The 23,370-nt window shown below is 47.9% G+C and overlaps 2 protein-coding genes across 2 annotated transcripts in view; both read left to right on the forward strand.

The window, feature by feature from the left end:
- REEP1 (receptor accessory protein 1) overlaps positions 1 to 23,370 on the forward strand; it is a 499,521-nt gene that overhangs the window by 75,777 nt on the left and 400,374 nt on the right. The gene's annotated exons all lie outside the window — the stretch shown is intronic.
- FOXI3 (forkhead box I3) lies at positions 10,942 to 14,729 on the forward strand. The gene is made up of 2 exons (XM_065837792.2): positions 10,942 to 11,792; positions 13,184 to 14,729. Exons 1-2 carry the CDS (start codon positions 11,090 to 11,092, stop codon positions 13,771 to 13,773), a joined length of 1,293 nt encoding a protein of 430 aa, XP_065693864.1. The 5' UTR covers positions 10,942 to 11,089; the 3' UTR covers positions 13,774 to 14,729.

The raw sequence follows: 23,370 nt of genomic DNA on the forward strand, positions 1-23,370 counted from the left end.
TGGGCATGGTAGAGTATTGTTAACACCAAAAAATGCCTGGTCCATACTAATAATTTAACTTTATGGACTACTACAGGTCACTGGCTGGGCCTACGACCTGATCTGGTTTAACGCAGCAGTGGAAATACAGCCTGTGTGAAGATACTGGGCATCCAGTATTTTTCTGTGTTGCTGTGAAGTTGATGGTAGATGACGTGCAAGGGAGTTTGAAGACCTCGCAACTTCAAGCTGACCAGCACAGAGCTGAGTGCTTCCTTCCCTGCCCCAAAATCCCCATCCAGAAAACAAAAGGTGAAATTCCTCCTTTTCCACTCAAACATGGGAAACTTTCCTTCACCCTCCCTCCTCCTTGAAGACCTAAACCCTAACAGCAGCCAGTTTTGCAAGGGTTAACCAGCATGAAATGAATGTGGAGAGACAGTCCGGGACCGTAATCACTTATTATTTTCAGGTAATATGCTTTATCTCTGACTAATCTCCTCATCGGGAGAAACACTCACGGTAGACAAGAGTCACCGAAGTTATCTCTGATGATGGGGCTCTACGGACTGCTGGCTGCGAGGGACCAAGGCCAAGGAGAGGACTTCAATTATGGCCTGAACTATGCTCTGGTAGCTGAAAAGCCATTGTTTAATCTACTAGAAATCATCTATTTTAGCAGATAAAGGGATTACATGGGTTTTCTTTTCCCCAAGAACAGCGTGTTATTCCAACTACTAATGGAACACTCGGTATTTAATTAAAGAAAAAGCAACACAGACATCAACATCACTTCTGGGGAAATTCAAATTGATTGTCACCCTTTGATGCTGCTCAATCACCTCTATCTCACTCACCCTTCCTACAGCCCAGATTAAATCATCTGGTTCTCTCCATTCTGCACATTTGATGATTTGATTTTATTTTATTTTTAGGGATCTCATCCAAAACTTTGGGACTACGCAATGCAAACTCACCGCTCTACAGAAACCTCCTGACTTGTAAAAAGCCAGATGACCCACCAAGAGGAAAGCGTAGAACTTTCAGTTGAATTTTGCCCTTTTTTCCACACACTTGGTCGCTGTCTGGCAGGGCTCTGTCTGCCCAGCCCATTAAACTGATCCCGTATCACAGGTCCAGTGTTTGGAAACCCAAAGTGGCTTCATTGCTCAAGGATGAACTTCAAACTGCTGCACGCGTAAATCTTCTGTCTTCCCTCCCAGTTCTCTTGTCTTTGCCATCTCCATTTTCAGAGAGCTTTGCCCTTTATTTTTTGTGTCCCACAGACTAATGACCATAGAGGACACTTACAAGTCATCCTCAAGTGCTGCGCTGTGTTCAGCAAATACAGACTCATTTTCTCATGTCATCCACCCCTCCAGGTCCACAGACTGCAGACTCAAAGGGTCTACGAAGGAAGATTAGGGAGTAGCAGTTTACAGAGGCAGGTATAAATTCAGTACATAGGTATGCACACGTCTGTTGAGAAAATTGTATAGAAAAAATAAGGCAAAATGAAAACAAATATCTAGTTTCTCCTACCATCAGCATCTTAATCCTTTTCCCTTTACCAAAACAAAGAACAGAGTACCTCAAAAGCAGTTATCCACACATCAGCCAGAGTCTCCTCACACAGATGACTGTCCCTTTCATAAATCCTACTGCTGACTATTTCTGACATGGTCTCACAATCTGTAACATTTCCTTGCAAAGACCAGCTGTCTGGTTTTGTTTTACCTTCCTGACCATCCATTTCTTTGCACATAGGCCATGGTCTCAAGGTCTGCAAGCCCAAGGACAGGGACCTACTAAGTAGTGTGATTTTTACTATCATGATTTGTCTGTGCCTTTTCATGACTGTTTCAGACGATCTACGCCAATTTGTGCCAGCTACATCCTCCTTCAAATCTCTGTAGAAGGATCTCTTGCTGTCCTGTGTGGTGAAATTTCTCAGATAAATGGCGCGGTGTATCTTGTCCACCCTGCTGCTACCTGCCTGTGCAGTTCTCATCTCTTCTCCATTTCCTCCTGGTCTTCGTCTGGCCCACGCCAATGTTTGATCTGCATCATTCATCACTGGACACAGCAACCTGGCTTGGCACATCTGATGAACTGGCACCACCACTGAAGATGTGATCATCCTCAGGCTCGTGATCTCCTTGTCTGACTTAGCCCAAAGTCCTTGGTGGCTATAACTCCATCCTTCACTGTCTACAGGCAGCTCCAGAAGTTGCTGCAAATTATCAAGTCACTCTGCTACCAGGCATTGTGCTGAACCAGTTGTTCAGCTTGCGCTTGACCAGGACTGCTGACCTCACCTCTTCATAATGTTTTCAGCAGCTTCTTACACATATCATATAGCCCTAGGACACTCCACACACCTATTGCAACACACCGGGTCAAATGACTTCTTGAAATTGTGCAACTGAAGTTCTTGATATCTCCAAGCTTGGCAGTGACCAGCCTCTTGCACTGGTTTTGCTGCACTGTCCCTCTCACTTCGTGGAAACTGAATCCACCTTCTGAATCCTCCAGCAAGGAACACAGTAAGGAATTTGCTTAGGTATCAGGAAATGCACAGAATTTGGAAGGTCATAACTGTGGGAATTTGCTTACTAGGATCCACTTTTCGTTGTTCAGAGGATCTTTTCTTCCCTGATAATATATAATTGCCTCACTGGGTCAGTGACCCATACTACAGACCCATCAATCCTTTCTCAGCCCCTCAGATTTCTTCAGTCTCATGACCCTTTTTTTGCAGCCTCTGCTAGAAAGATTCTTCTTGTCATTCAGCTCCTGAAGCGTTATAATCTCCCGAACACTGAAAATCTCTTCATCTCTTGATCAGTCATCTGTAAAGACCCTGGTAATAGTTCACCCATCTCTTCACCCTGTCCTGTCAGCAGGGAGCTCTCTTCAACATTAATGTGGTGAAGAACACACTAGTTCTTCTTCCTTACCATCAATTATAAAAGACCATTTTGATGTGGACTTTCACAATGATGTTTTAATGCTGTCTTGCTTTTTAACCAACTCTCCTTGACTGCCCTTGCTATTTGACTTTTGTCCACCTGTGCATACGCCTGCTCAGGCTGTGTCTTTTCACCTACACATTCTGCTTAGTGCTGGGCAGGTGGAGAACATCTTCCAACAGTCAGGCTCAATGGCTTCCTGCTTACTTTCTTACCAAGTCATGTGAAATAAATGTCATTGAGACAGGTGATGAGGTTAAGACTACAGGAGACCACCGCTCCAGCAGATACCCATTGCTTGCTCTTCCTCTACTTGCTAATTTTGGTCTTCCTAGATGCCAATCAGAGCTTTTCAGCTCTGCTGCCCATTTATTTTGCGCTTGCACCTCTTTTTTGCATACAGAGTCTGTAGAGGTTCAGGAAAGCCTGTAGACACTTGTCATATTTGCTCATGGTTTGTATTGTCTTTGCCAGTCTTGGGCATGTGCCAATCAGTCACAAACATCAGTCACTGGCAACATGATGGTTCACTCCCAAGGTATGGCTTAGGCATGCCTTGGCTGGCAGCAAGATCGCCTGAAATTCTTCAAAGAAATAAAGGATATTCTTCCTCAACACCTGTCATGGGAGCCCATATGTCTAAAAGTGCTACAGAACCTGTTCCACAGCCCTAAACTGAAGCGCTGTTTCCTGAAAGGTGTCCAGCCTTGAGCTGACCAGGGTTGTTTTTTGTTGTTTTTTTGTTTGTTTGTTTGGTTGGTTGGTTTGGCTTGGTTTGTTTTACTACTGTGATTTGTGCTGATGCCTCTCTTGTGTTTTCCACCACTACCTTAAAACAAGGTTTTCCTACATGGCATCACTACCGTGTTTGTTCACCTGATTTTCAAACGACGTACACTATTACATTGGTACATCTCTAACTTGCTCATTAGCAGTGAGATTTTACCCAAAGTGATCTCAGATTCCTGTTTCTGTTGGTCAAAGTATTTAAATTAACCAAATAACCTGCCCGGCTGGGCATTGAAGCCTGGACAGAAATATCACTGTACAAAATAAAGCACAGTGCAAAGACAGCAAACCAGTTGAGGAAAGCTCCGAGTCTGGAGCTGGAGAACAGTGTAATGTTCAAGGCAGGACTGTGGGTGGGAAGTGGGAACATGGGAGATCACTGTGGACAGCCCACATGCATGCAGAGGGATCCAGGCTAAGGTTTCTCTTAGCATCTGTCTTTCAAGTATGTATTAGGAAAAAAACTAAAATTGGTGGAGAATCCATAATAAGTCCTAGTAAGTTCGTAGAATCATAGTTGTTCTAATAATTATGCACGACAGTAAAAACTGATACCTTGGATTCAATGCAGTTGCACACAAGGGTGTTCAGAGCTGTCTGAGGTTCCCTATGATATCTGAGATGTCTGCAGTGCCTGACATACTGAAACAGTGCCAGTGGGAGACACTGGAGACTGCAAAGCACCTCAGATAGTCCCAGATATCTGAATTGAGACACTTCTGTCTGTTCTGCTTCAGCTCTGGCCACTGGTTCCTGCTACAACTTTGTCCTTTATCCTCATGCTTCTGCTCTTTTGTAGGTATTTACACACTGCAAGCAGGTGACCCATCATATTCCCCTCCTGCAAGTAATTAAAGATTGTTCCTTGAGAAGGTTCAAGGCTTAGCTGCACGTTGTGGGCAGTGGGATCTTCTCAGGAACATGGTTCCTACCAGTTTTGTTTGATATCCTCTAGCTCTTGTATCTGACAAGATAGGAAACAACTTCATCCCTGTTACTCTACCCTGCTACTCACGGTTTCATAGGAGCTATCATAATTTGATACAGTACCAATATAAAATTATTATAATTCTTTACTCCTATGCCTCATTCACCCCAAGATCACAACAAGGAACATCTGACTGTTCAAAAGAACCACAAAAACATTTTAGAAAATTATTAATTTCTGAGATGGACCCCATCACCTCATCGATCTCAGATTGTTTTCCTAAATGTGTCTTTTTGCTTCTCCATATCAAAATACACTCTGCCCCTTTCCTCCTCATTGCCGTCTGGAGATCAAGGTAGTTCTGTGTCAGTGAACCGTGCTCTTCGTTATTGAACAGTCTGTAGCCCCAGTTTTCAACTCCTACACATTCAGTCAACAATGATTCTTTATTCCACCCCCCCAATCAGTTACAGAAACAGAATAACGAGCCAGTTTCAACAGGACTTCCCTGCTAAGAGACTCAAGGATTCATTTTTCACAGTGATGTTTGGAGATCTCTGTTTAACCAGTTAGATCCACTTAACGTGCAACATGTTGATTTTATACCTTTGTTTTTAAATCCACTTCCAACACGGTATTAACGAAACACTTTCCAAAGTAAGTTACGTCAAGGGTTGCTCACTCTTACCAGAGAAAAACAGCAAATTGATTTGACAAGGCCTATTTTCTATATACACACACTCATTTGCATCAATTTCATTGCCTTCTTTTAAGAATTCATTAAGCAAGTGATGCACTTTTTTATTTGCCTTTAACAGTGACAGGCTGACAGGCTTAGCATTACCTAAATAATTTTCCCAGTCCTTTTAAATAATGAGCCAATATCAACTTTCATAGTCCTCCAAAATCCTTCTGGTATTTCAAAATAAGAACTCAGCACTAATGGCCCACAGGATATGTTCCTGGTTCCAAGAGCTCTGAAACACTTGACTGTGATTTACCAAAACTGGCCGCTCATGAAATATTTAATTTATGTGGTTGCTATTTAACATAAACCCTCACTATTAATGGAGCCCAAAATGCCCTTTCACCAGCACCTGATCATAATACACTATCTGATTTTTTCCCCCAGACAAACATGGAAAAGAAATGTTACCTCAATACTCCTCCATTTCCTCGTGGTGGTGTTGACGGCAGCTCCTGCCTTTCTCTACAAATATTTCTGATTATTTTTATCTTAGCTGACCATAAATTTACGTTCTTTTACTCTCAATACTCATTCCAGGGCTAGGGTGACTTATTCAGATGAATTAAGACCAAAATGTATTGGTCTTTACCTTACTCTATAGGAGTGATCACTGTAGGGAATCCAGCCCAGAGCTCCAAGTTCCGCTTCAAATATCCCATTACACATTAAAAACGTATAAAAAGCACAAATATATTGCTTTATTACAGCCCAGGTCATCTTCTCACTTTAAGCAGGAGGAATGAAGATCCCTGCTTAACACTCCTCCCAAAAAAAAGGCACTATCTGGTAGTATCAAGTTAATGACACCTCACGAGGACATTTTATTGTTGCAAAAATAACATGCTGGATCAGAATGGGGATTTTTAAATGCTTTTTATGAATCTTAAGCCCAAGGAGTGTCATGAACAATGCAGGGCACTGAAAGCTTCTGCAAACGTGTTTCCAAACACCTGGAACGTGAGCATAACCCACCCACAAACAATTGATCGTTTTCTGTCTCCCACCAGGCTCCTCTTTCTCCCAAAACCCAAAACTCAGCTTTCTTTCCTAGGTTAGGTAAAATAACTTCTGACACATGGAGTTACTGACCCTGGTCACATCCCTTTGTCCCCCAAAACTCTGAGATTCCCACTTGCCACGGTCTCGCTCACAAGGTGTCTGTTTAATCCCAGTTTTATTAGGAGCACAGCTCCGGGTAGCTTACAGAGTTCAAAGACAATGAAGCTTTTAGCAAAACTTCGGCTAACAAGCTCCCCTTCACTAAAGGGTTAGGCAGGCCCAGGCTAAAACTAACCTGGGGGGGTAAAAAAAAGGAGAAAAAATATATAGAGGATGGAGAGAGGGTGTTCCTCTGGATCAGTGCCCCAGCTCACAGCCACAGGAACACTTGTGCAGCCAGAAAAAGCAGCCAGGAGTGGACACAGAGCAGAACTGCTTCTTTCAGCAAGGGTGTTCGCTCACAACAGCCTCAAGTGCTGGTTTAACTACGGCTTGTGATAAACTGTGATTTATTCCTTGCTTTGTAATGGAGTCCAGGGGCTCCATCATGCTCAGCGCCTTGTAAACGCACCAGGAACATATTTTCTGTTCTAAAACGCTAACCCTCAGCCTGCAGCTTGCAGTGCTTTTACAGACAGAACTAGAAACAAAACCAAAGCAAACCACTTGTTGGTAGCGTGAAAAATCATGGAATGAAGACACCTCCCCAGGAAATGTTTTAGGGTCTGAAAAACCAACAAAGATTTGAAAACCTCTGATCTTATAATAAGGGAAGTTGGCAAAATTTGATCGGCAGAACTTCAGTCCAATAGATGACTAGATACAAGGAGGGAGGAATATACATTATTCTCCTTACGTAAGGGATAAAAATTTCTTCAACCTGTATAAGACGTAGACAGAATACCTTTCCCAAATTCATGGCACTGAAACATTTACTGCACAACATTAGATGTTCCCTTTCTGTTACACATTTACAGGACAAATCAGAGGGTGAATGAAAAAAAGAGACTTACAGACAGCAAATTAATAGGTATAAAACACCCAGACTAGGAAGGAATAGGCTTAGGTGTAAATAAGGGAGTGGTACTACAGTTTAAATTTAATTTTAGCTGTTCTTAGTCAATTCCTTGATATTCTTGAGAGTGAAGCCACAGTCCTGGACCACTGTGAGAGAAAAGATAATTCTCCTGTCTTGTCCCAGACAATGAAGAACTCGGTCCCTATTTTGTTGATGACTTTGGAGAAAGATATAATCTGCACATGAAGAATTATTTTATGTGTGGACCACAAAGTTAGTGCCTTGCGTCTTGCCAGCCCCAGAGAGAAAGTGAGACTCATATTGCAAGTGTAGCCAAACCAAACTAAACCTGTGGTTTCTGCTTCACTACAGGAATCCAGAGCCACTGAAGGGATGCTGATCTCTCTCCTACTGGTAAAGGCAATAGTGAACAATATGGATTATCATGTCCTGATGCTCCAGCACGTTCCCTGTGGCTAAACCTCAGCATCCCTGGGAAACGGAGAGAGACCCCGGTGGGTGCAGGTATCAGTTCCTGCTGCGATGCTGGGTGCTCAGGGCTGAAGCATTTTCAAGGTTTCTGTGTTCAGCTGTAGACACCTGAGATTCACAACAGGAAAGTCAAGCCTGTATCCACATGTTCAAAGGAGCAGGGCCTTAGAGGCAAAGAAAGTGTCTTCCTAGCAAGGGGAAAAAGCACTCGCTGCAATCACAGAGCCACAGAATGGTTGGGGTTGGAAGGGACCTCTGGAGATCATCCAGTCCAACCTGCTTGCTAAAGCAGAACAATCACAACAAGAACAAGCACAACAGCGAAGAGAATAGTGCAGCTGGCACAAGGATGGAAAGGACCCCACTCTCCTGCAGCACTTTTCCTTGGGAAATCTCAAAAAACTTCTCAAGGCAACTGGCTGGAGGAGCTTGCGTGTAATCCCAGCTGGCTGGGGACATGTTTCAGCCCTGACTCCAGGTGCCATGGGCTCCTCGACCCTGCAGACATCACTGCCAGGTTCATAACGCTGGTGCTAACAAATGTCCCAGCAGCTTGATCATAACACAGTAATTTCACAGCAAAGCTCAAGCCCGACCCCAAATCTGCTCACAGTGATGTGCAGTAGTTTCAAACCCTTACTTTGCAAACTATTTCAATTTTGCATTTCAGCGTCTCACTTGCCAGCTTCTCGCTGTGTTTCTGAAAGGCAAACGTTGCCCACATCTCTCTGGATAAAAGCACTTTTTAGAAAGCAGAGGATCAGAGCGCTGGGTCTCTTCGTGTTGCTCTCCTGCCGTGGAAGAAGGGAGCAGCAACGGGTTTGTACTGCGAGCTGACAGGGTTTTGAGGCAACGCTGCATGTACTTGTAGGATGAACGTATTGAGAAAATTAAACATGTTTAAAGCCATCACACCATCAAAGCTTTATTCTCTCTGCTCTTTAAATTAAGTGTTGCTTTACATATCCGTGCCATTCCAGCTGTGTAATAACCTCTCTAAAGCTATTTTTGTTTCACGTTCCTTACTATTTCGTAAAACAAGTTGGAGTTTTCTGAGGACATGCACTTTGCTTAGACCTAATTCAGCATTATTTTCTCACCCGTCTCCTTTGTTGAAAGCGGAGAAATGAACTAAAGAAAACTCAAAGGCAGCATTTCATGCCTCTGAGGAAAACTGCCTTCCCCGCCCCGCCATAGCCGGGTGTTCCTCTAGATGGCTCTGCCTTTGCCCAAATACATCAAACCCCCGAAGCAAAAATCGCAATTTTGAGCGATACGGCGATACCCCTGACTGCTCCTTTCCCTCCTGTAACAATCGTGGGGGTTTTGAGCAAACGGATAAAGAGAGATTTGTTGTAATTTTAAGGAATGACATTTTCGGCTTAGCTCTTCAAACACAGAGGGAAGCTGCTTTTTAAAAATCTACCTGCTTCTTGTCCTTTAGGTGTCATTTCTAGCCATGATTTCCCCATAAACTGCTTGTTTTAGGCGCCCGTTTTGCGATCATACTTCAAATCAGCATTTTCCGTTACGACCCTTCGCCAAAGAGATGTGGAGCTGTTATAAATAATAAAGGCAAGGAAGCTGAGAAGGGAAAATACACCTTGCGGAACATAATAGAAAATTTTCTCTTGCTGCTCTGGCTATCCAAATACACACGGTAAATTCTTTCCCCAAAGGATACAAGATAAAATCAGCAACAATGACAGAAATTAACAAAATAACAACAGAAAAACAAAACAAAAAAATCTCCCCTTGTGAGTAAAGGAGGAAACTCAAAATCATAATTCTTCATCACACTCACTTGTAAGCGATTCTGTGACCCCAAACTGTCAGACCACTTGTTTTAAAACGAAATATAATGGTGAAAATCCTCCAGCTATTACATCCCTGTTTAGATCACACGAGGGATGAAAATTTGGGATTGGAGTTATTCTGGGAAAGCTGCCCCGATCCGGCTTCACTGATTTACATGTGTGTTTATAACCATTTTATCGATGGCATAAAACGTGAAGAGTTTTCCCAAACACTTTTCTCTCCCCAAATTCTTGATGTCAAATCAAGACACTCGGCGCCTGCAACCCTGGGGAGAGCGCTTCGCATCTGTACTTGGAAAGGGGTTTTTTACGCATTTATACCAGCAGAAATCAGAGTAACAATCTCTTTTAAGACCCGAGGATTTACATTTTCTAAGCGACTGACAAAGACTCTCTAAATTCTCCCGCAGGTTGACCGAATTTTTCCTGTTATACATGTGGGTCCGATCGTGCGCTTTGCCCGGATGAGAGGGATTTGCCGGAGCTGGTCCCCGTATAAACCCCCGGGTGTCGGGATCGTTACGAATGCCGAGAGCGTTTTCTCTGCAAAAGTATGCTCTTTTCCCCAAGTTTCCCCGAAGCCCGAAGGCGAAAATCAACTTTTATTCATTAAATCGCGCCCCGCGATCTCCAGCCCTTTCCTCCGCAAGTACGAGCGAACACGCCGATGTTGTTTGTTTGTTTAATTTCGGGCAATTCCTTACCCCAAGCTAATTAACTGCCATCTCAACTCCGGCTGTTGTGAGCCGCTCGGCAAAATTACACGTAAGTAACGAGAATTTAAGCGAATTTCACCCTTCGCACTCCCGTCGCGGCAACCGCAGCGATGCTAATCTCCCCTAGACCTCAGTTTGGGGATGAAGGGATCGGGGACGATCGCATCCGTGGGAAAGGGGTCCAGGGGGGACCGTCTCTGCTCGGTGGGACAGCACAGAGACCCCCGGGACGCGGAGGGGGGACACCCGGGATGGGGGGGGTGGGGGGGGACAGGCTCGGGGATGCTGCCCCCGCATTGCCGGGGCCGCATCCAGCCAGGAGCCCAATCCCTGGCGCCTCCCGCAGCTCCCCCCACGCCGGTCCCTCCCCCATGGCCGCTTTTGGGGCCCGGCCTTGCCCCCCTCCGCCTCCCTCCCCGGCGCGGAGCCGCGCTACTGGCTGCTCCCTGCGCGCCGCCGCTGCCCGCCCAGCCCCGGCCGCGGGCGGGGAGACCGGGCGCACGGCAGCGCCTATAAGGGCACCGCTCCGCAGCCCCCCGGGATTTTTTGGTCTGGAGCCACCGGGGCCGCCGGGGGGGCGGGCTGGACGGGAGCGGGGGGGAGCGCCGGCCGCCCTGCATGGCCAGGGATTATGAGCGCCGGTGAGTTGCAGCAGGCGCAGCCCAGAGCTTCGGCGCCGGCGGCCGCCCCCGCGCCCCCGCAGCCCCGCAGCGCCCAGGAAGCCCCCGACATGGCGGTGTATTGCAGCGAGAACTTCAGCGTCTACCCCCAGCCCAGCCTCCACCCGCCCGGCGCCGCTGCCGCCGCCGCCGCGGCCGCCGCAGCCGCTGCAGCCGCCGCCGCTTCCTCGGGGCAGCGGGCGGGCGGGTACGCGCTGGGGGACTACGGGGCGCCCGCCAACGCCGGTTACCTGTGGGGCATGAACAGCCCCGCTCCCTACCTGCAGGGCCCGCCCGGCTCCGCCGCCGCCGCCGCCGCCTCGCCCTTCCTGCCGCCGGCCTCGTACGGCTGCTCCCGGGGCGGGCAGCTGGTGGGGTCGCCCTCGGCGCCCGGTTCGCCGTCGGCGGGCGGCGCGGAGCTGAGCTGGCTCAGCCTGGCCAGCCAGGAGGAGCTGCTGAAGCTGGTGCGTCCGCCGTACTCGTACTCGGCGCTGATCGCCATGGCCATCCAGAGCGCTCCGGAGAGGAAGCTGACCCTCAGCCACATCTACCAGTACGTGGCCGAGAATTTCCCCTTCTACAAGCGCAGCAAGGCGGGATGGCAGAACAGCATCCGCCACAACCTCAGCCTCAACGACTGCTTCCGAAAGGTGCCCCGCGACGAGGACGACCCCGGTGAGGCTGAGGGTGGGCTGGGGAATGGGGGATGCGGCGGGCGCACACCCTGCGGGGCTGCCGGCACCCCCGTGAGGAGAGCGGACGGCAGCGATCCCCTTGATCCCTTGTTCCCTCTAGCCGGGTGCTGTGAGGATACCAGGCTCTCTTGTCCTCTCGGGGACGGTGACATGAGGAGACCGGGCTCCCTTGCCCCTCTGGGCCGGCACTGGGAGGAGACCGGGCTTTCTTATCCCTTTCAGGCCGGTGACGTGAGGAGTTCGGGATCCACTGGCCCCTCGGGGAAGATCACTATGAGTAGATCGGGCTCTCTTGTCCCCTCGGTGCTGCGGGCTTTCTTGTCCCCGCGGTGCTGGTCGCTATGAGGAGACCAGGCTCCCTGGTCCCCTCGAACCAGGCACTGTGAGGAGACCGCTCCCCTCTGTCCTCCTTGGTCCCGGTGCTGTGAGGAGTCCGGGCTCCCTTGTCCCCTCGGGGCCGGTCGCTATGAGGACACCCAGCTCCCATGTCCCCTCAAGCCGGATGCTATATAGAGAGCGGTCGCCCGTCGGGCCCAGCGCTGGCCCTGCGGGAGGTGCGGGCGATGGATGGCCGGTCCCAAGCCTCACCCCCTCCCCGAGCTGGCCGGCCGGGCTGAGCCCGGGAGTGCCGGTTGTGCAAGGCCCGGCTCCCTCGGCCGTGATTCACGGCTCCCGGCACGGCCCCGGGGCACGGCCGGTGCCCGGGAGTGGGCGGAGGCAGCGGCGCGTCGGACCGGTGCGGGGCTGGCCCGGCCGGGAGGGGACACGCCGGTCTGAAGCCTTCGTGGGGACACTGTGGGGTCACTGCTCCCGTCCGGCCCGGGCACGGCCAAGGGATGCGTGGGTTCAGCTAATGCCACCGCAGCCCCCTCACATGAAGTCGTGGTGCAGCTTGTCTGCAGCCCCCATGGCTCAGCGCTGCTGGCCTGCTGTCCCCTCGGTGTACCGGGATGCACCAGCCCACCTTTCCACCAACTCTTCTGAAAAGAGCCATGGCAGGGGCACCACCTTGTCACCCATGGCCGAGGTGGCTGCAGGTGCCGCGGCTTGCTGTGAGGGAACCAGAGCAAGGGGAGCCTTGCTTTGTGTTCCCGTTGGCACAGGTGCAGATCCTCCAGAGAGGTTTATGCTTTATGATGGGGAAGTTCTCCTCCTCTGTGTGGCCTTAAGGTTCACTTGGACATCAGAGAGGTGAAGGTGGTGATGTCCTAGAGCCAGGTTTTGGATCCTTGTACTGAACAACAGTCAGAGAAGGAACAGGTGTAGGTGGTGTGCTGATTGGACAAGACGTGGATATTGCTTATGTGTCTGCAGTGGGGCTCGCTGTCACAGAAGCTGACTTTATCTCTTGTTTCTTCCGTTTTCCACCAGGGAAAGGAAACTACTGGACCTTAGATCCCAACTGTGAGAAGATGTTTGACAACGGGAACTTCCGTCGCAAACGCAAGCGGCGCTCTGAGCCCAACGCCCCTGCGACCGCATCTGCGGCCTCCTCTCTGGGGGGCCTGAAGACTGAGGAAGAGCGACCCGTCCCTGCTGCAGGCAAACCATGTGGAAACAGCCCACCCCCAGAGCTGGACCCCTCGCCTTCTGCCAGGGACCATCCAAAAAGCTCCTCTCCCTCCAGTATCATTTCATCCACCCCAAGCTGCCTCAGCACCTTCTTCAGCGGCATGAGCTCCCTGAGCAGCGGGGGCAGCCGGCTGACAGGGGGTCTCGGCACTGACCTGCATCACAGGAACTTCTCTGCGGGACAGCTGAGCAGTGGCACTTTCACCCCTTCCAGCAGCTCTTCTCAGGAGGTGCCTTCACCAGACCAGCTGCAGCGGGTTGCGGGACCTTCCCCCGCCTACTACAGCTCCTTCCATCCCAGCAGCAGCAGCCAGGGAGCCCAGTACAACCACTACTACAACTTTACGGTTAACAGCCTCATCTACACCCGGGATGGAACAGAGGTGTAGGATATGGGGGCAGTCGACGCTGCAAAGGGAATGGGAGTTGCAGGTGTATTTTGGCAGCACGGAGGACCATAGGCTTTTGCAAACAGCATTTCAATGTGGACGCTTCCCAGGAGTTCTTCCAGGAAGACAGATCTTCTCACCTTTCAAAATAAGAACACCCCTGAAACACCAGCAGAAGGCAGATGCAAAGTCTTTTCCCCATCCTGGAAAATGTTAGGTGGTTTAGATGGCTTACCGTCTAAATTCTGCAGATGAAAGCGAACTGAATTAACTGCTTTCAGAGGTTTCTAATCCTGAATGTAGGATAAGAAATTTAAAAACTATGACCATAAAGCAATATCAGCAAGAGCGAAGTGTAGACATCCAGTGAGACTTAGAAGAGGATAAGAAAAAATAATATGAAGAGATTTCTTATGAAGTGCCTTGTACAACGTATTAAAAAACTCTTCTGCCAGCAGTTGCCTCTGTAAGCCCTTGCTTCCTGCCCTGATCCTGCAATATGCAATACACGGGGGTATACTCTGGGTAAACACCCACCCAAAACCTCCTCGAAACCCACAGAGGTTCACTCTGGTCTCCCTGTGTATGGCATATTGTACAGCCAGGGCCATCTCTTGTGGAACAATCTTTTTCCCTGAGCTTAGTACCAAAGATAACTTTAGCCATGCAGCTTTAGCACGAGAATAAACCCTGGGGTATTTTTATACATATTTGTACGTAATGTAACTCTTCTGTACATATGTTTCTATGTGGTTTTATATTTGTAAATTATGCTCTGGAGCTGTACTTATTTATAATGTGTTTTAAACTTTGTTAAAGTTTATTTTACTTGGTTTCCCCTTCTTTTTGGTTGTTTTATTTGTTTTTAATTTGTTGGTTTTGTTTTTGTTTGTTAGTGTATTAATGAAACTTTTCAGGCTGAACAGCTGTCGGGAATAAAACGTTAACAATTGTTAGATTTTTGCCTGGTTGTTCCTCAGTACATTTGAGGTATTTTAAAACTCTGTGGGAGACAGGTTTTGCTTTCACGTGGTTTGGGACAAAAGGCGCAAAGATTTATGAACAATTTTATCTGCATAGTAAGACAGAAAAGATGTGCTGTAGGCCCAAAGGAGACACATTTGAGGTGATTTGCAGCCTCTCTCAGTCTTGCTGTGCAGAATGGGCACTCTGGGCTTGTTTGTTTGTTTATTTTTGTCAGCAGCCTGAATAGCAACTGTCATTTTTCAGCCTGGTTTAGTTAAAAATAAATAAATAAAATCTTGCTAAAGTAAAAGAAATGGGGCTGGTTCCAGCGTGGCGCTAGCTAGCAGGAGGTACAAAGTCTCAGCTTGACTGTTGGCTCGATCCATTTTGCAAATCAGTTTTTGGACAGCATTGCACCTGGTTAGGATGGCAGGACAGGTGAGAGATTGGACAGTGGGTCTGCTGAAAATCCTGATTCCTGCTGCTGGGGAAGGAGGCTCCGTCCTAGAGCAGCAAAACCATCAGTTCCCAATTCTTGCCGCTTTTCATAAGCTGTTTGTTGGGTGCTGTGAGTGGGTAGAACGTAAATATAAATGTCTTCATGAGGAATGCAGCAGCAGTAATGAAGTTAAGCGTGAAATTGCAGCTATTTAAAATAAATGTGTGATGTAAGGCCGTTCCTGCAGGCTATTCAGAAAACAAAATTGTTGGCAGTGCGATGCAGCGCCTTCTTGCTCGCTACCTGTGGAACGTACAGGGTGGTGATGCAAGACAAACCACTGCCCTGATCCAAAATATAATGAAACCATGACGAAATGTCAGATGACCTCCATGTGCTTGGCATCGGGATCCAGTACTTTCCCCAGCACTGGCTGGCCGCTGTTTGGGCAATAGTTGAGACCAGTGGGCGGGTGGTAGCTCCTGCCTCATCCCCTTCTCGCTCACCTCTTCCCAGCACAGATATCATCTTCCAGGCTTTAGGGGTTATTGCTCCATATCTTGATTTTTATTTGTGTCTCGGGTGATGCAGTGGTAGCAATAATGGGTGGGAAAGGGCAGACTGCCATTAGATGGTCAGTCTTGGCCTGCTCAGGTTCAGTTGCACCAGGTGTGGAATGGCTTGATCTGGATTTTGAATTGCTGAGTAATATCTAAAAGCAGTGGAGGGATTCCCAGCATCTTCAGAAGATTAGGAACCAGTTCTTAAGTGAGACAAGAACTGCTTACTCCTGTATCTAAGTGACCATTGCACCCCTTCTCTGCTCCACCAGCCTGTTGTCAGACCTTAGCAAGCAGAGGGCCGACGTGGGACACTTGCCCATGTCCAACTCATGTTCTTCCACCCGGATTTGTTCCAGGATTTACCTCTGCTGCTTCCATCAGGTATATGTTTCTGCAGACAGTACCCATAAGCATTTGCTCCTGAGAAATACAAATCAGTTGCAAATTTGTTTTGCCCTGCGATCTGCCTCTGACCGTCTGTCCTCAGCAAATATCACATGGCTCAACAGACCTTCTCATGCCACATTGGTTGAGCGGTGGCATAGCCAGAACCTGGCAGAGCAGAGCCCAGGATTCATCCACCACAGTGCTCCAGACCAACTCCTGAGGGATGGTGGTGGGGTCTAGGGAGGTTTGAGCACGTCTAACTGTCCCCACTGCACCTTTCCTGCCATTAGCACCAAAACCCGGTCCCTCCAGGGAAAGTGAGTCTTTAGCTGAAACCAGGGGCTGTGTCCTCTCCTGCAGACACACCACCCCAAAGGCTGGTGTGTGCTCATGATAAAGCAACCTGCCCAAGGGACATTTGAGAATAGATTTCAGCAAATAGACACCTAGTCTGCAGAGAGGAGCAAAGTCAAAAAGCCGATGGCAGCCTTTCAGGTTTCCTTTTGTCATTAAAAGAGACTCTTCTTTCAGCAAATCTTGGGAGAGGGAGGGCAAGAGGATTGAGTTTAATGAAAGGCACTTAAAAGCAGCAGGGCTTTTGTCATGGACTTTGGGGATTTTCTGTGATTCCCCCACTGAAGGAGGGAGAAGACAAAAGCAGTTAGCCTGCTGGTCCCACCCTGAGAGTCCCCACTCCCCTCTAAATGCCAAGGCCATGCCCAAGATGGTTCGTTCTCCATGACAATGAGACTCTTCCCAGCCTCGGTCAGGCGGTAGCCCAGCAGCCCAGGGCATGGCCTGCCCTGAGTGAAGGTGATGGAGAAGCATCCTTCCCTTGCAGAGAGGCTCAAGCTTATCACAGAATCATGGAATATTTGGCTTGGAAGGGACCTTCAAAGCTCATCCAGTGCCACCCCTGCCATGAGCAGGGACATCTTCACCCAGATCGGGTTGCTCGGAGCCCCATCCAGTCTGGCCTGGGATGTCTCCAGGGATGGGGCATCCACCACCTCTCTGGGCAACCTGGGCCAGTGTTTCACCACGCTCAGTGTCTTCCTCATGTCCAGCCTGAATCTCCCCTCTTTTAGTCTAAAACCATCACACCTTGTCCTATCACAACAGACCCTGCTAAAAAATCTGTCTCCATCTTTCTTATCAACCCCTTTTAAGTACTGAAAGGCCGCAATAAGGTCTCCCCGGAGCCTTCTCCAGGCTGAACAACTCCAACTCCCTCAGGCCTCTACCCTCTCTGCTCTGGCAGCCATGGGAATTGCCCTGTAAGATGACTTCTACTGGCATTGAGGGAGCAGTGATCTCATGGGGGGTTGCTGGGAGCCCACAGATCCCAGCTGCCGGATGCTAAAGCTGAGAGCATTGCAAGAAGTCTCATCTTTGCTTGTTTTTTCCACTCTTTCTAGGCATCCAGAAAAATGACACCTCAACTGGGCAAGACTGATGCAGCACAGATGTACTTCACATGAAACCATGGTCATTCTGATGTCTTCAACCACAGCTACCTGGTACATCTGGCCTGTACCCTCTGACACTCCCAGCCAGGGACTGTGGTTCTTCCTGCTGAGGGCTGCACACACGATTACTAGAAAAGGCAATCCCTGCTTGAAAAGAAGTACACTCCAAAGGCATTTCAAGAGATGCGTTGGATCAGTAACACAGATGTTTGCTGGCTCCTACGTGTGGCACTTCTCCAGCGTGGGGTCGTTTAACTTTGCTCAGCGCTGGCCTTATCGACATGCCAGCAAAGGTTCAGGCAGGCACCTACTGCAGGTCTGCACTTGAGCTACTCCACATTACAAAGGCTTTGCCAGTACAGCTGGATCAGCCCAGTCCCCTAAAGGAGACCCAGCTCCCATCAACAAAGGAAACTCCTATGCCAATGAATTTAAACCCCCCACCCCCAGCAACACCGAGTATATTGTGGGGTGGTGGGAGGGGATTCAAGAGGCAGAACACAGCCATCCACCTTGGTTTCATCGCCCGCCAACTCCTTTTGGAAATAGGGCTTCAGTTACTGCCACTGGCCATGGACTGTGGTTTGCATCTCCTCTGAAGGAGGCTTTTGATTTGTGCTGTCGCTCATCAAGCCCATGAAAATTGGCCACAGTACATTGTGCCTCTACAGAAGGTTTTATTGTCTTTCTTTACACTGTTTGACAGTGACTCTTCCCTGAAATCTTTAGGAATAGTTCAAAAGATGTAGCAGTGTTCAAGGAAACTACTCTATAGACATCTCATTTTTCATAGTATTTCTAGCAATATAAAATCTTCATCAGACTTCTTGAGGTAGGGCCACAAGCCCTGCAGATTTCACCTGACTTTGAATATGATCTACCTGAATCCTGTCCTGCTCATTCATGGGTGGCGGTCCTGTCAGTCCCACTCTGGTAGCACATAAAACAAGAGGTACAAAACCTCATCTTGTAACCTGACCCAAGAGAGGCAAGATGAGAGTTAGGCCTGGCTGCTGGTACATGGATGGCTGATGCCTCAGCTAGAAATAGCTGTGCCAGATGATGGAGACTGCAATTGTTGGGAAGTTGTTGTTTCTCCTTAGGCTTTCAACAGCAACAACAAAAAAGACTAGTTTTATTGTCCTGTTAGAGAATCCCTCCAAAACAGATTATTGTTCCTGATTAATTTTTTTCCCGATTGTTGAAAGAACAACATGAATTTACCTTTTCTTTTTCCTTCTTTTTGGCAGAAATCTCCATCAAGCTGAACTCCCCCCACACTTTGCCTATTAAAAAGAAAGTTGATGGAATGTTTTTGACCAAATTACTGAGCGCAATATTCACCTGGGTAAGGTGACGAGAATTTGCCCCTCAAGGAATAACTGAAGTGTAATGTAAAACATCAAAGGTGCTTTTTTTTTTTTTACCTTATACCTGAGCTATCTCTGAATCATATCAAATAATCTTCTCGTTTCATAACACCATACAATGCAGGCTTAAAGTGTATGTGATCTGCTTTGTGTACTGCTGAATGGATGATTAAACTGTCTAACCTGAGGGATATTCATCCAGGGCCTGCACCAAACACAGTGAAGTCAGGGGAAAGACTCCCACTGACTTCAGAGGGCTTTGGAGCAGACCCATAATCAGCCAGGCTCTAATATACTTCAGGTGGTGTCTATGAGACTGCCTGGGGACACGTAAAAGGAGCTAAAGATTGCACATTTGTGAATTAAACATCATAGGCCCAATCCAGGCAATTGGCTGCCATAGGAGAGCAGAAAACATTGCCCCCATCCACCTGGGCTCCTCGGATCATTTTCCATTTCCTGCAGCCTATTGTGTCCAGGATTTATTGACAAAGCAAAGCTCTCGCCGTGCGGCAAGTCCACGTTTTCAATAAACAGTGAGAGATCAGGTCAGGACCAATGGTTAATTTGCACTTGCACCCTTCAAGTGGTGCTGATTTTGTATTTAATTAAAGCCAATAGTGGAGCTGAGCTGTGCCGTTTCCCTCCCAGGCCAGTCTGGGGGGGTGGCAGGATACACACCTCACCCTACCACTTCAGCACTATGACAATAAGTGACCCCGAAACACTCAGGGTTAGTGCCTCAGCTCCAAGAAAATCACAGAATCATCGAATAATTTCAGTTGGAAGAGACCCTCAGGATCATTGAGTCCAACCATAACCTAACTCTAGCATTAAACCATGTCCCTAAGAACCTCATCTAAACGCCTTTTAAACACCTCCAGGGATGGTGACTCCACCGCTTCCCTGGGCAGCCTGTTCCAGTGCCTGACTACCCTTTCCATGAAGAATTTTTTCCTAATATTCAATCTAAACCTCCCCTGGTGCAACCTGAGGTCATTTCCTCTTGCCCTATCACTTGTTACTTGGGAGAAGAGACCAACACCCTCCATGCTACAACCTCCTTTCAGGCAGTTGCAGACAGTGATAAGGTCTCCCTTCAGCCTCTTTTTCTCCAGGATAACCAGCCCCAGCTCCCTCAACTGCTCCTCATCACACTTGTGCTCCAGGTCCCTCACCAGCTTCGTCATCTCCTCTGCACTCTCTCTAGTACCTCAATGTCCTTCTTATGATGATGGATGGAGTCAAAACTAACACATAGCAGAACCAAGCTTGGACTTCTTTCAGCAAAGTCAATGAAACTTAAATGAGACCAAATGATATTATGTGTCTATGGAAATGGTATTTACACCTGTGTAAGCAGTCCTTTAGTCAATGGACATCTAGTGAAGCTGCCAGGCAACAAGTTCAAAGCAGACCAGAGGAGGTGGAGGTGTCTTACTGGTGGTGGAGATGCCCTGGGGATCTCCTTGCTACAGGGGGTTGGAAGCTTGTGGCGAGGCGGGATGGATTCATACAAAGAAAACCCATCAGGGATTAGAAGATGCAAGGACTCCCTTCTTTAGGCAGGAATTTCCCGGACTGCAAAATGTCGAAGCATCAAATCTGTTTTGGGGAAGTACCACTGTGCAGGACAACCTTCCCTGGGCAACCACCTTTTGGTACTGTGAGGCAGGAGAGCAAGATCAACAGTGTGATCCAACAGAGCCATTTTATGTTCTTGTAGTAATGTAGCTGAAAGCATCATTCCAAGTTTCCATCTTAGCACAGGCTGATGCAGAGCTCTGGCCAATCTTATTGATTTCCACAAGCACTGAAGACACTCATTTTGCTGCAGCAGTTTTCACCCTGAAAAAATATCTGGTTGAGTTAAATCAGAAAAGCTGCTCTCTGCAGGTGCCTGTTTCTCTCCATCTAGTGCAGAGGAAGCCTGGAGAACTAATTTAGGCCAAGCTTTTATACCTCTCCAAGGCAGGAATGCATGGATGTCTGCAGATATGGAGTATCTTTAATGTGCGGTCTTATATCTGGTTACAAATAGTAACATGGACATCAGGGATGGAGGACTCCAAGGAGCTTTCAGAGCAAGGCACAGTCCTAATCCATAGGTGATCCTCCTTGGTCATGGGAGAGGTACAGGAGAAGAAAACTCCTGCACAGCATTTTCTTCTCCCACACAACAACATCTCAGCCTTACTTTGGTTCTTTCAGTTCTGGGGACAGTCGGGGAATTTCTTTGGGGTGGGACAGGGAGATGTGATGAGCTTTTTTACTCCACTTCTTGTACTCCTGCTCTTCCCTCATCAGTGTTAGTACCTTCCAGCAGTGCAGTGTGATCAGTATGTCATGTGTCTTCACTCCTGCTGCAATAACTGCTCATGGAGTGTAAAGCTTTCATTTTTTTCAGGGAAATATTGTTTCACACATGTCCAGACTGCTCTGCATTTCTCATAGAATAAGCTGTTTGTGAAGGGCAGCCAGACTGGAGATGGCAGGAGGTGAAATTTTTGGTGCACTGAGATTTGCAGCTCCACTGCACCCTAAGCTGTCCCCTGCAGTTTTGGGACAGCAGTTTTGAAATCATGTGCCTAAATCATTAGTTCATCAGTAGCATCAAAACCATTGGATGTCTTAGCAGCAGAAGGTTGGACAAGCTTTGCTGGGCAAAAGGATAGCAACTCTTATGAGAGAAGTATGGCAAGACAGCCTGGCTTCACTCCGACGAACCTTCATCAGGACCTTTCATTAGGCCAGAGCTCATTTGAAGTTCGGAGAAATGGATTCAGATCCTAAAGAAGCCAATGTGAGCTTGTGGCTTTCCCACCAGTTAGCAAGTGAAAATAAACCACAGTCTCTTCAGACAGAGCTCTCAGCTCATGGGAAAGGTAGGAACCACTTTGTCCCTGTTTGCATGTAAAACCATGAGAGCTAATGGAGAGCAGCTCAGTTCGGTAGCCAAGGCAGCGTGTGCCTAAACATGAATATATGTTGTCAGAAGATAATAAGAGCTGTCATACTTTGGTGGAGAAAAAGTTACTGTCTTTTTCGTCTCCAACACTTGCTGCTTGTCCTTGGCAGCACAGCAGAGAAGCAGACCTGACAAGAAACCAAGGAGACCCTTCAAAGAACCAGGGAATGTGTTTATTATAATTGAACAAGGGATTGTATTTATTTTCACTGTCCTTGGCAGGGAATATGCGAGCGGTGACCAGAGCAATGAGCATGTCATGAATGTTGAGGTCATTAATCATAGCTCTGAATTATATTTCTTTCCAGGCACCAGCTGCTTGTCACAGTGTGAAACCTCATTCCCTACCCTGGAAAGGTGACAATCCAAAGAGACAAGTGTGACTGAGGAAGTGTTACTGGCCCCATTTTACTGCAAGGGGTTGAGGAACATCACGGGAAGGTGAATTGTTAAAGGTCACACAGGGCTATAATGGAGTTAGGTGTCAAATCCGTAATTCCCATCACAAAACTGTCTTTTCCCTGCTGAGTCAGCATGAAACACCTGGGCATGGCTCCAAAATCATCCTTCCTTGGTGCTGTGACAGAAAAGCACCAAGGATCACAACATCACTTCCCTAAATCTTACCTATAATCGCTTTACACAGGAGCATGGTTGCTGCGGGGGGAACGTTGTTCCTGCCTGGGGAATCCAGTTGCATTTAACCTTCCTCCCTCCAAACCCTACAAGTCACTTGCACACCCAGGGACTGGTTCTCTCCCACGAGATTTTCGTAGTGTGTGAGACCTGTTCTTAACCACGGGACAACTGGAAATGTGCTAAACCTGCCAGAAATAATACCAGCAGCTGGGAGCTGCAGTGACAAGACATCTGTGATCCATTTCCATTCATTACAAACCTGCTTAGGTTTTATTGTAGTGGTATTTAGTTTGCACACCGCAATCCTAGAAAAAAGGGTTAAAATGGGTTATGAGCACTGGAGATCTGATAATCTAATTGCATCAGTTCAGGTCCCTTCTCTACACCCAGTGCAATCAGGTTTGCATCCAGGAGTGATACTGATCTGATTCCACCCAGTTTGAACTCTCTCCAAGCAACATCCTTGCTCCCAAGGAACACGTGCTGCTTGCACTTGTACCCCTCCATGTAGTTGCTGCAATGCTCTGAGAACATCTGCTCTCCCTCTTCCCGGGGGTGAGGGGGGAGTTTTTTCCCCAGTTTTAGGTGGACGGATGAGCTCCTTACCTCTGGTTTGATGAAATGTTTCAGGAATGCCACTTTCCCCCTGGCCACTGATTCCCACCAGGAGAAAGTGATGCTCAGATCCTCAGCTATTAGGAGGTGTTGGTTGGATAAGTTTGGGAAAACATGTAATTTTGCAGCAGGGGAATTGCCCCAGCTCACCTCACATCACATCAGACATTTCACTGCATGA

The sequence above is a fragment of the Patagioenas fasciata genome, chromosome 4 (assembly GCF_037038585.1).
Source record: "Patagioenas fasciata isolate bPatFas1 chromosome 4, bPatFas1.hap1, whole genome shotgun sequence".
Classification (NCBI taxonomy): domain Eukaryota; kingdom Metazoa; phylum Chordata; class Aves; order Columbiformes; family Columbidae; genus Patagioenas; species Patagioenas fasciata.

Bases quoted from the DNA above. Each gene is read 5' to 3' on its own strand.
- FOXI3 (XM_065837792.2), top strand. From the start codon at position 11,090: ATGAGCGCCGGTGAGTTGCAGCAGGCGCAGCCCAGAGCTTCGGCGCCG. The intron at 11,793-13,183 runs GTGAGGCTGAGG...GTTTTCCACCAG, and splicing joins CCGCGACGAGGACGACCCCG to GGAAAGGAAACTACTGGACC.